The 12,428-nt window shown below is 46.8% G+C and overlaps 1 protein-coding gene across 11 annotated transcripts in view; it reads left to right on the top strand.

The window, feature by feature from the left end:
- Nucleotides 1-12,428, top strand: part of LOC110531157 (serine/threonine-protein kinase WNK2) — a 129,247-nt gene that overhangs the window by 112,228 nt on the left and 4,591 nt on the right. For 7 of the 11 annotated variants that reach the window (XM_036987898.1, XM_036987897.1, XM_036987896.1 and 4 more), the window contains 12 exons: nt 2,609-2,779; nt 4,865-4,916; nt 5,513-5,611; nt 5,929-6,794; nt 7,080-7,131; nt 7,264-7,328; nt 7,564-8,195; nt 8,459-8,682; nt 8,949-9,164; nt 9,867-9,965; nt 11,352-11,396; nt 12,048-12,337. In XM_036987898.1, coding sequence (XP_036843793.1) covers nt 2,609-2,779; nt 4,865-4,916; nt 5,513-5,611; nt 5,929-6,794; nt 7,080-7,131; nt 7,264-7,328; nt 7,564-8,195; nt 8,459-8,682; nt 8,949-9,164; nt 9,867-9,965; nt 11,352-11,396; nt 12,048-12,337 — 2,811 coding nt within the window. The remainder of the gene's footprint in view (nt 1-2,608; nt 2,780-4,864; nt 4,917-5,512; nt 5,612-5,928; nt 6,795-7,079; nt 7,132-7,263; nt 7,329-7,563; nt 8,196-8,458; nt 8,683-8,948; nt 9,165-9,866; nt 9,966-11,351; nt 11,397-12,047; nt 12,338-12,428) is intronic. The other 4 variants (XM_036987891.1, XM_036987889.1, XM_036987892.1 and 1 more) reach the window with 4 other exon arrangements.

Below are 12,428 nucleotides of genomic sequence, written 5' to 3'. Positions count from 1 at the left end.
CAAAATCTAGCTCAGATTTCATGCACCAGCTGTTGTTTACAAATCTGCACAGACCACCCCCCCTGCTCTTACCGGAGTGTGCTGTTCTATCCTGCCGGTGCAGCGTGTATCCCGCTAGCTGAATATCCATGTCGTCATTCAGCCACGATTCCGTGAAACATAGGATATTACAGTTTGTGATGTCCCGTTGGTAGGATATTCGTGATCGTACCTCGTCTAGTTTATTGTCCAATGATTGCACGTTGGCGAGTAATATTGACGGTAACTGCAGCTTCCCTGGTTGCCTTCTGCGGGTCCGGACGAGGCATCCAACTCTTCTTCCTTTGCGTCGCTTCCTTTTGCGAATAATTGGGATGTCTGCCCTGTGGGATGTTTGGAGAATATCGTGTGTCCTGCTTACTGCTGTTGTTGTTGAAAAAATCTTTGTCTAAGCCGAGGTGAGTGATCGCTGTCATTATATCTAGAAGCTCCTTTCTTCCGTAAGATACGGTTGCAGAAACATTATGTAGAAAATCATTTACAAATATCGCGGGAAAAAAACATAATAGCACAATTGGTTAGGAGACAGTAAAACAGCGGCCATCTCCTCCGGCTCCATTTTGTTCTTAGGCAAAATTGTGAGTGAGCCCACTGCCACTGCCTTGGCTGAGAAGTAACCCCACACATGAATGGTCTCAGGATGCTTTACTGTTGGCATGACACAGAACTGATGGTAGCGCTCACCTTGTCTTCTCTGGACAAGCTTTTTTCCGGATGCCCCAAACAATCGGAAAGAGGATTCATCAGAGAAAATGACTTTACCCCAGTCTTCAGCATTCCAATCCTTGTACCTTTTGCAGAATATCAGTCTGTCCCTGATGTTTTTCCTGGAGAGAAGTGGCTTCTTTGCTCCCCTTTTTGACACCAGGCCATCCTCAAAAAGTCTTCGCCACACTGCGTGCAGATGCACTCACACCTTCCTGCTGCCATTCCTGAGCAAGCTCTGTACTAGTGGTGCCCCGATCCCGCAGCTGAATCAACTTTAGGAGACGGTCCTGGCGCTTGCTGGACTTTCTTGGGCGCCCTGAAGCCCTCTTCACAACAATTTAACCGCTCTCCTTGAAGTTCTTGATGATCCGATAAATGGTTGATTTAGGTGCAATCTGTGAAGCCCTTTTTGTGCAAAGCAATGATGACGGCACGTGTTTCCTTGCAGGTGAACATGGTTGACAGAGGAAGAACAATGATTCCAAGCACCCTCCTTTTGAAGCTTCCAGTCTGTTATTCAAACTCAATCAGCATGACAGAGTGATCTCCAGCCTTGTCCGCGTCAACACTCACACCTGTGTTAATGAGAGAATCACTGACATGATGTCAGCTGGTCCTTTTGTGGCAGGGCTGAAATGCAGTTGAAATGTTTTGGGGGATTCAGTTCATTTGCATGGCAAATAGGGACATTGCAATTCATCTGATCACTCTTCATAACATTCTAGAGTATATGCAAATTGCCATCATACAAACTGAGGCAGCAGACTTTGTGAAAATGTATATTTGTGTCATTCTCAAAATTTTGGCCACGACTGTAGACCCTACTCTAGCACAGAAGCAAGCTGCAGTTTCCATGCCACTAATGGGAGGGGTGGGGGACATTTTTCTTCCCTTCACACACCTCCAAAGACTTGTGAAAACCTCCACAACCAAGGGAACCCCCCCCCCACACTAACTTTGGAAATCTTGAATATATATCACAATCTAAACACCTACACAGATGCACACTTAGCAACAAACACCCCAGAAAACCTGTTACCCTTTATCCGCCTGCCTCTAAAATTCTGTGTGTGTGCTCTGTATGCCTAGCTCTGTGAGGGAGATGCTCTTTGATGTTCCAGGGCACTGAAACTCTGTTCACTGCACTGCAGCAAAAACTCCCCTCTCTCACTAAAAACCTCAGCCCTGTTAATTTTGGACCGATATGCTTTTTTGTACGTGGATTACACATTTTGTTGCAAATAATTTTTTGTTTCATTCCCCCAAAATCGAAATATTTCTCCAAAACTGGTGCCTCTGGCCGTGCTTTGGATGGGCAGGTGTCAAACACCATCACATAGGCCTAGCCCAATTTGATTTCTTATATATTTTACCCCCTTTTTTTCTCCCCAATTTCCATCTTGTCTCATTGCTGCATCTCCCCAACAGGCTCGGGAGGTGAAGGTCGAGTCATGCGTCCTCCGACACATGATCAGCCAAGCCGCGCTTCTTAACACCCGCCCGCTTACCCCGGAAGCCAGCGTTCACCTGACAACCGAGGTCAACCTACAGGCACCCGGCCCGCCACAAGGAGTCACTAGAACACGATGAGCCAAGTAAAGCCCCCCAGACAATCCCTTCCCTAACCCGCTGGGCCAATTTTACGCACCCCTATGGGACTCCCGATCACGGCCAGTTGTGATACAGCTCGGGAATGAACCAGGGTCTGTAGTGACGCCTCTAGCACTGCGATGCAGTGCCTTAGACCGCTACGCCAAGGCCTAGCACAATTTTTATCGAAGGACAGTCCAGACGGGACTGTTTATTATACATTTTTCAGGGGATTTGACATTGATGGATGGTGTCTATTTTTGTCTGTTAGGTGGAGAATGACTTCATCCTGCTCCTGGAGAAGGAGATGTTTATAGAGCAGTTAAAGGATATTGTGGACAAGGCTGAGGACATGCTGAGTGAGGACACGGAGGGGGAAAGGATTTCTGACCACGTGGGCAGTCCCCAGCAGAGCCACGGAGCAGTCATACTGGGGGGAGAGGTGAGGAGGGATGGAGGGATTTTGAAGTAACAGAGTTATCGGGGAGAGGTGCAGGTGGCCAGTCTCAGATGCATTGTCCAACACTCAAGATTACTTAGTGAGCAGTAGAGGTCAACCGATTATGATTTTTCAACACCGGTTCCGATTATTGGAGGACCAAAAAAAGCCGATACCGGTTAATCAGCCGTTTTTTTGTTTTTTTGTTATTTATTTGTAATAATGACAATTACAACAATACTGAATGAACACTTATTTTAACTTAATATAATACATCAAAAAAATTAATTTAGCCTCAAATAAATGAAACGTGTTCAATTTGGTTTAAATAATGCAAAAACAAAGTGTTGGAGAAGAACGTAAAAGTGAAATATAATATGTGCCATGTAAGAAAGCTAACGTTTAAGTTCCTTGCTCAGAACATGGGATCATATGAAAGCTGGTGGTTCCTTTTAACATGAGTCTTCAATATTCCCAGTTAAGAAGTTTTAGATTGTAGTTATTATAGGACTATTTCCCTCTATACCATTTGTATTTCATTAACCTTTAACAATTGGATGTTCTTATAGGCACTTTAGTATTGCCAGTGTAACAGTATAGCTTCCGTCCCTCTCCTTGCTTCAACCAGGAACACAACGACAACAGCCACCCTCGAAGCAGCGTTACCCATGCAGAGCAAGGGGAACAACCACTCCAAGTCTCAGAGCAAGTGATGTTTGAAACGCTATTAGCGCGCACCCCGCTAACTAGCTAGCCATTTCACATCGGTTACACCAGCCTGATCTCAGGAGTTGACAGGCTTGAAGTCATAAACAGCGCAATGCTTGATGCACAACGAAGAGCTGCTGGCAAAACGCACAAGCCTGCTGCTGCCTACCACCGCTCAGTCAGATACTTGTATGCTTGTATGCTTGTATGCTCAGTCAGATTATGTGCAAAGCAGGATACGCTAGATAAACTAGGAATATCATCAACCATGTGTAGTTAACTAGTGATTATGATTGATTGATTGTTTTTTATAAGATAAGTTTAATGCTAGCTAGCAATTTACCTTGGCTTACTGCATTCGCGTAAAAGGCAGTCTGCCAGCAGCATACCACCCTGCATACCACTGCTGGCTTGCTTCTGAAGCTAAGCAGGGTTGGTCCTGGTCAGTTCCTGGATGGGAGACCAGATGCTGCTGGAAGTGGTGTTGGAGGGCCAGTAGGAGGCCCTCTTTCCTCTGGTCTAAAAAATATCCCAATGTCCCAGGGCAGTGATTGGGGACACTGCCCTGTGTAGGGTGCCGTCTTTCAGATGGGACGTTAAATGGGTGTCCTGACTCTCTGAGGTCATTAAAGATCCCAAGGCACATAATTGTAAGAGTAGGGGTGTTAACCCCGGTGTCCTGGCTAAATTCCCAATCTGGCCCTCAAACCATCACGGTCACCTAATAATCCCCAGTTTACAATTGGCTCATTCAACCCCCTCCTCTCACCTGTAACTATTCCCCAGGTCGTTGCTGCAAATGAGAACGTGTTCTCAGTCAACTTACCTGGTAAAATAACGGATAAATAAATAAAATAACGGATAAATAAATTAAATAAAGTCTCCCTGTGGAGTGCAACGAGAGGCAGATGGTTTTAGCGTTGGACCAGTTAACTGTAAGGTTGCAAGATTATATCCCCCGAGCTGACAAGGTGAAAATCTGTCGTTCTGCCCCTGAACGAGGCAGTTAACCCACTGTTCCTAGGCCGTCATTAAAAATAAGAATGTGTTCTTAACTGACTTGCCAAGTTAAATAAAGATTAAATAAAGGTGTAAAAAAAATATTTTAAAAAATGTTTTTTTTTTATCGGCCAAATCGGTGTCCAAAAATACCGATTTCCAATTGTTATGAAAACTTGATTCCGATTAATCGGTCGACCTCTAGTGAGCAGGACAGCCACTGCCAAGATAGAAACGTCGTTGCTGATGGGACACTTTTGGCTTACCTAATTTGTCAGCCGGGGCCAACACAGTGACATTGTTGAGAGAACCCTTTCAAGCTTCATTGTCTCCAAGTTATATTCGAGTGCCATCAATTTCTAACAATTCTCTCCCTTTTAGGGTACAAAGACAGCTACACCTAATTCACCACAACTTGTGTACCAGCAGAACGGTAGGGCTTCGCTACCTCCTGGTGTGAAGGTGAAGGCTTTTGCTCTAGCCCAGCTGTAACATCGATACAGAATATTAACTAATCATGGTCTTCAAATTAGTTTTAATGATGCATGTAACAGATAAGTTGGAACAAATGGTCTTGCAGGACCCCTAATATACAATCTTCTCTCCAACCCACGCCAGATACATTACATAGTACATTACAGCCTCTCTGTGACTCTGGTGAACCTCAGACACAGCAAATTTCCTGCCTCAGTAGATTTGTATGCTCTGGGAGGTTATTGTGGTCAGGAGTGATGGAGAGGAGGATTAGAGGATGACTGGGTTATATCTCTCTCTAGCTCTCAATCGCTCTTTCCTTTTACATCTCTGTCCTATCGTCCCTCAGTCCTATCTTTGCGTCTCCCCCAATCAATCTCTATCCCCCATTCTCTTCCTCTAAACATAATTTGATAGTTTATATGAACTTGTGAGCATCTCTATCTGTAGATCATCTGCATTTGAGTACATGTCTGTCTTTCTCTATAGAGCTATCTTACTGTTGCTACTAGATCTGTATCTATGAGCGTGTTTCTTTGTCTGTGTCCTTGGCAGTCCTCCACACTGGGAAGCGCTGGTTCATCATCTGCCCCGTGGCCGAGACGCCCACGCCAGACAGAGAGAGGACTTCATCAGACACCTCTACAACCAAGGGTGCACACACACACCCATCCATACACACACGTACACACAATCAAACGTACGTACACACACGCACACAGCAGAGTGGGTGAATAAAGCTGTGTATTAGTGTCTGTTGGTGTCTGAGCTAATGTGTGCGTTGTATGTGTGCATAAGGGTCAGTTATGTAATGCAAGCGCTGCAGTGGCTGTGGTGAAAGGTAGGCTTTGCACTCCAACTGACAGAGCTCTGATTGGGGAAGACAAGTGATGATGCAACACACAAACAGGACATATATCTCCTTGACTCCAGTCTTTAACTCCTTCTCTTCTCACCTCTCTCCCCTACAGAGGCTCCTGTCACATCATTGTCTAGGTCTAGTTGCAGTACTACTCCGCCAGTGTCTGCCCCAACTCCTGTTCTTGCCCTGACCACCACACCCCCTACTCCAGGCCCCTCTGCACCTCAAAGCTCTGCCCAGTCTCAGGACACCAACGTAGGCAAGGCCAGAGTTCAGCAGCCCCAGGCCTCTGGAACCAAACCCTCCAGCACCAGTGCTACGACTGCTGCCATGGGCCGCCACGACTCTCTTTCCGGCAGCGAACCCTGCATCTCCATGGTAACAGACATCCCATGCTGCCCCATCGTCCCACCTGTGTCCCTGGATGTGAATGGGGCGGGACATAAAGGGGTGAGTGGCACTTCCTCATGTCTACCCAATCAGGAGGCCAGCCTGTCAGGAGACCCGCCCCCTCCCCTGGACTCCCACCAGCCAGTGGTCCTGCAGCAGCCCTATGCCATGCCAAGCATGGTGGGTGGAGGAGGTGGAGCCAGAACACCACCACAGCCCCAGAGTCCTGCCCACCAGGCGTCCCAGCAGCAGGATGGACCTGGGGGGTCTGGGAGTGGAGGTGGTTGCGGCCTGGGGGAGTCTGATGGAGAGGGCCCGCCCAGGGTGGAGTTTGTAGACCGTACCATCAAGACTCTGGATGAGAAGCTGAGGAACCTGCTGTACCAGGAGTATGCCCAATCTGCTCCCTCCAGCACCGCCTCCGACCTCCAGGGCTCCAACACAGAGGGGATCAGCTCTGACTGCCAGACCACCTCTGGGGGGGGGCCCTCCAGGAAGAGAGAGGTGCTGGTAAAGATGCACTGTGTGTCTGTGTCCGCCAGATATTCGGATTGGGGCAGCAGCAGCGTTTTATCTGATGGAGGGGTGTGTGTTTGTGTGAATCCTTGGTGTAATATTGATTCAGCCATTGAATGTAATCACTGGCCTTTAGTGTGACTGATACTGCATTTAGCAGAGGAAGTACAGCTCAGGGCTGCTGGCCAGATAGTCCATTATACTCTGCACCCCTGGCAGTTTGATCTCTGATGTGGGTTGAGTGGTGTGTGTGTGTCGGCGCCGATATGTTTAGACAAAGCAGGCATCATAGAAGGATAATGGCTAGACTGATTCACAAGTTTTTTTCATTCAATATTTATTTCTCATTTTCAGCCTCAGATTCCTGAGCGTACTGATAGTTTGGGTACACTGAGTGACTCTGCAGGTAAATTACATCACAAACACAATTTTATATGCTATATTATGTATTGTGTAGTATTCATTTGTACTATTTAGGATAAACCCCCAAAGTGATTCCTACTTTTTAAATGTTGACTTTGAATTGTATTTTGTTAAGGATTGTTGAACAGGAGAGACTTTGTGGGCAGTTCCAGTTCCTATGTCTCCAAGAGCCGCTTTCAGGTAACCATCTACTTTAATCCCTCTCACTTAAACAAACACAAACATTCTGAATACGAACTCTCTTCAATAAACTACATTTGACTTTGATTAAAGTGAACACGTTTTATGTAACTGTTTGTCCTCAAGATTTAGATCTATTAAATCAGTTAATTGAGAATTATTCAGTTTACTCCCTAGTTTTTTAAATTTTTTATAGTTTAATCAGATTCTATTTGATCACTATGTCCTTCTCCAGATCATCCCCACTCCTCCGGACGTCATCCGTCGTTTAGAGAAGGGCAGAAGTCGCAGTTCCCTGGCTCCCTCTAGTGGTTCGGGGGGCTCTCGCGCCGCAGCCGAGGGGGGCAGCCCACGAGACCAGGGGTGTATGGTCGTGGGTAGGTTCTCAGTGATGACCGCTGAAGAGGGTGCGGAAAACGCCCCCAAACCCCCCTGTAGTAACCGCTACTCAGCCCCCCCAGACTTGTACCAGGACACCACCGCCTCTAGCCCCAACGCCACCCCCAGCCTGCTCCCACGTGCCCACACTGCTGACGCTGCCACCAACCACTCCTTTCACTTCGACTCTGACTCGGGGAAGGAGGACACCAGCAGTTTAGCCCCTCACCTTGCCCACCACAAGCCTCCGGCTCATGCCCTCCCGGAACACAGCAGAAGTGACCTCATGAAGAGGGCGGTGGCCTTCCTGCGCCGCACTGGCCGCAGCAGTGTGCAGAGTTCTGATTCGCCGAGCCGGCAATCCGTGGTAGCGAATGGTCACACCGTCCTGCCGCCTGGACCCGGCCATGTATCATACGTCAGCAGTGACAACGACTCTGAGTTTGAGGATGCGGACATGAGGAAGGAGCTGCAGAGGCTGAGGGAGAAGTATGTACACACATATGCATTCATAGACCCTTTGTGTGTGTGTATGACTAAGTCAACCCATTGATATATAGCAAACTATTAACCATTGTAACCTTCATAGCCCTGGATAGGTGTGTATCCCATTAAACACTGCTAGTTAGTGAACTTTTAAAATTGTACGAGACAATATAAATGACAGTTCCTGTCCCGGTTAAAGAGAGAAATGGAATACATTGTAGTATGCAGATTTTCCCTTTCTCAATCTCTCTCTTTTTTCTCCTCAGACACATGAAGGAGATCTCTGAGCTGCAGGCGTTCCAGAGGAGTGAGATAGAGCGTCTGTATAAAGAGCTGGGGAAAGCCCTGCCGCCTGGTGTAGGCCTGTTGCACGCTGCTCCCCCTAGTGGCCGCAGACGCAAGGTCAGCAAACACAAGCTGAAGGCAGCCAAGCTGCTCAACCCCATGGTGCAGCAGCTGAAAAACAACCTGAATACCATCACCACCACCGGTGAGGGGAAATGTGTCAGAGTGGTGAGAAGAGGGTAGAGGGGTGTGTGGTGGATAGAGTGAAAGGTGGGGTGAGGAGGAAAAGAGTGACATGTCTCTGTGAGAGAGGGAGGGAATGGAAGAGAGAAAGGGGTTTGTGAGCTGTCCTGAGAAAGGGGAACTGAGTGAGGAAGATTGGGAGGATTTGAAATGTGGTAATAACAAGAAATGAATCACCAATTCACCCTAAAGCTGCTTCTGTGGCTTATCCAGTATTTCTCTCTGAAGGTGAGAGCGCACCGAGCTCGTCTGGCTCTCCAGCTAAGAGCTCCATTGTGTCTGACGGCTCGGCCCGCTCCAGTGGCAGCAGCAGTACCAGTGGCACTCGGCCCGGCAAGACCCCAGAGCCTGTCCAGACCCAGCAGCCCTGCTCTCTCAGGGGCTCGTTCTCTTCTGACAACATCTACGGTGGAGGCATGGCCACACACGTAGGCCCAGGGCAAGGTACCTGCACGCACATGCATGCAGGACAAGTACACACAGTACACGTCCACAGTGAGGAGTACCACACACATTTGGTGCTTAGTAAGCTTCAAACACACACATAGGATTCACGCAATATACCAAATGCAAATACACCCAAACACGTGTCACTTACTCAAACACCCATTTGTACTGAGGAACAACCAACAACTCAGCTTAATCTGCTGTAGAATTCTAAACTCTCTAATATTCAAAGTTGTGTCTAAACCGGAGGTCTCATTAGTCTCATAAGGGGATGTGGAAACTGCCACATTGGAAAAAAAAGTCATGATTGTCAGTCTATCGAAAGCTAATGTTTTTAGGCAAACGTCACATCACACATTTTTCTTCCAAAATACCGCCACGATACTGCATGACTTCTGAGGTGTCAATGGAAGCTGTCTTCAAGCACTGGTCACAGATCAGTTTACAGTCCTCATGGTGAAGGTCAGGATGAATTCGGGAAAGTAACCTGATCTTAGACCAGTGCATAGTGATAACTTGTCCATTTAGTGAATGTGAGGGCTGTCTCCTGGTGCTGGTTTAGCCCATGTGACTGTACCCTATACTGGTGCTGCGTCTGTTAATGGTGGGGGGGTTCTCATCCCAAGTCTCTGTGCACTTTTACAGAAGTATTTCTCTCTTTGTTTCTTCTCTTCTTCCCTCTTATATTCATTTTTACAGGCTGGATGGTATACCACCAAACGTCAGAGAGAGTGACCTATAAATCTAGTAGCAAACCACGTGCTAGATTCCTCAGTGGACCCGTGTCTCTGTCCATCTGTTTGTATTTGTTATTTTCTACTTTTCTCACTCATCTCATCCCTCTCTCTTCTCTTTATTTCACTTCTATCGACCAGACTGTTTCTTTTGTGTTTTAGATAGTGGATCCTCCCCTCCTCCCCCTCCGTGTCCCCCAACACAAGCATATGTCAGCTATTTTGTATGTCCTCGTAGCTTTCTCCCCCTCAGCCCTAAGTTATTCTGGGTTTAGACATCCCTCCATGCAAACGCTTTGTGCACTGCTTCTGGCTTTAAACAGACTCCAAAAGCATAGTGTATGTCATAAAGCTCGTCTTCTCCAAAGATTGGCTATGCTAGACCCGAAACCTGAGCGAGTGTGTTTGTCCACCAAAGCTTTTGTATCCTATGTGTGTTTTAATTTACTCACTTCCTTAATTGTGAGGCGCTTCATCTCAAGTCTACAACCCCTCTGTATACCAAGACTAAAGCCAGCTCTCCCCTGATAGCCCCGCCAGGTTCCATAGAGGCTTTCATGTTTGGACTGGGAGGACGTGCATGGTGCAGACAGGCGGGGGGGCAGGGCACTGTTGGAGACTGGCTCCTGCAAAAAGGCCGTATCATCAATACGATCTACTTCTGTCTACTCCTTCTCCTGCATGTCTTGATATGCGCTGACTCTGATGTGCTCAGGCTATAGTATCTCTGTGCTCTTCGGTTCAGATTTGTGGGGTTCCTTTATTATGTTTCACAGGTATTCTTGTACTTACTGGTAGGTGAACTGTTCTATGTTTAGAAATGAGCTTCAGGGATCTCGTTACTCTACTACTTACAGCATGGATCATTCACTAATTTGTGTGTCTACTCATTTAAAATGATTATATGCAAACAGTATAGTTTTACTTTCAACATTGCCATCCATTGTAACGTTTAACATACCATGTACAAACTGAAGTAAAAGGAGCCTGAAATATTGACAGTATTACTGAAACAATGACTTATTCCAAGTACGTTTTTAAAGGAACGTTCTAGACATGAAAATAGGACATGACAGGGTTACTAGGACCATATAATAGGAAGGTCTGAGTGACCTATGACAGTGTTGACATGCCCCACCTTACTGTGGTCTTCACCAAACCCCCTGTACTGGACTGTGGACCAGCATACCCAGGGCCTAGGCTTCTCTTTGTTTTCTAGGCCTCATACATTTTCTTTTCTTTTGGAGTGACAGCACAATTTAAAAGAGTCTTTCCCCCACTCCCATGACTTCTCACTGATTTTAAACCCCCTTCTCCTCCTCTCCTTTTTTCCTCGTCTCTCTCCCTAACTGATTTGATAGCTGTGTGTGGCTTTTCAGCAGCTTGTCCACAGACCTGCAGTGTGTCCCGGCCTAACTGTTTCTGTCTCTGCTGTTTTACCTTCTTATAGGGTCCACACTGAAACGACTATGTCTAGGCAAAGAGCGCAGTAGTAGTAACTATCTCATTTACTTTCTTCTTTCTCTGTCTACTTCGCTCTCTCTTTTTCTCTCTTTTGGCATGAGCAGCCTTGGTTAATAGTCTCGTGTTGAGTTTGGCAGTCTGAAAAAAACATGCCAGGTGTTGTTGGAAAGGTGTTGTTTGGGCTCTGTTGCACGAGGAGTGTCACCTTCATGAATTTATTTTATTAGGTTTTTTTGTTAGTGCATGGCGGTGTTTGTCCTAAATGTCTGAGTGCTGAATAATGTGACGTGTGGTTGTTTGTATTAGCATTAATGGTTTCTGTTTGTCTTACTGTGGTGGTGGAAGGGGGTTGGTTGGGTGGGTTGTTGTGATTCAACCATGCTGTAATCCTTTGGCTGCTAGGTTTGAGAACCTACACATTTGCTGACCAGTTGAATGAGATCACATGTCAAATACACATTTTTGTCAGCTGATCTTTCTCCACAAAACAATTACCACTCAAAGTGACATTTTAAGGTCCACTTTTAGTTGCCCTGTTTTATATTTGAATAAATATGCAGGCTCTATAGAGGCTGATGGTGGTTGAAGTGCCATAGATAACTGTGAAAGGCCTAACCGCAGCCAATCGATTCCATCGGAAGGGTCTAACTGGGCAGAGTTTACAAATCTTTCTGTGTTCTAGGGTCTTCTCACGGCGCCAGTGCGACATCCAATCAGCAACAGCCAGCAACTGTCCCCAATCCTTTGCCATCTCCTCAACCAATGACGGTGCTAGCTCAGGCCCAGACAAACAACAGCAACAACAAGAAACCAGGTACTTTCACGGACGACCTGCACAAGCTTGTAGATGATTGGACGAAGGAGACGCTGGCGGCCACACAGCCGCGGCCCTCTCTGAACCAGATAAAACAGCAGAGACGCATGCAGGACCTGGAGGGTCTAGCCGCGCCCCTGGGAGGAGCCACGCAGGAGGTAACTGGCACAGAGAAACACATCAAAAGTCTAAAGACTATCACCAGTCTGAAACACTTTTGGGAGTTGCATCCCTTCTCGCTCTCTTTAC

This window comes from Oncorhynchus mykiss, chromosome 9 (assembly GCF_013265735.2).
Source record: "Oncorhynchus mykiss isolate Arlee chromosome 9, USDA_OmykA_1.1, whole genome shotgun sequence".
Taxonomy (NCBI): Eukaryota; Metazoa; Chordata; class Actinopteri; order Salmoniformes; family Salmonidae; genus Oncorhynchus; species Oncorhynchus mykiss.
Note: the sequence above shows the minus strand (reverse complement) of the source record. Positions and strands in the feature narration are given on the sequence as shown.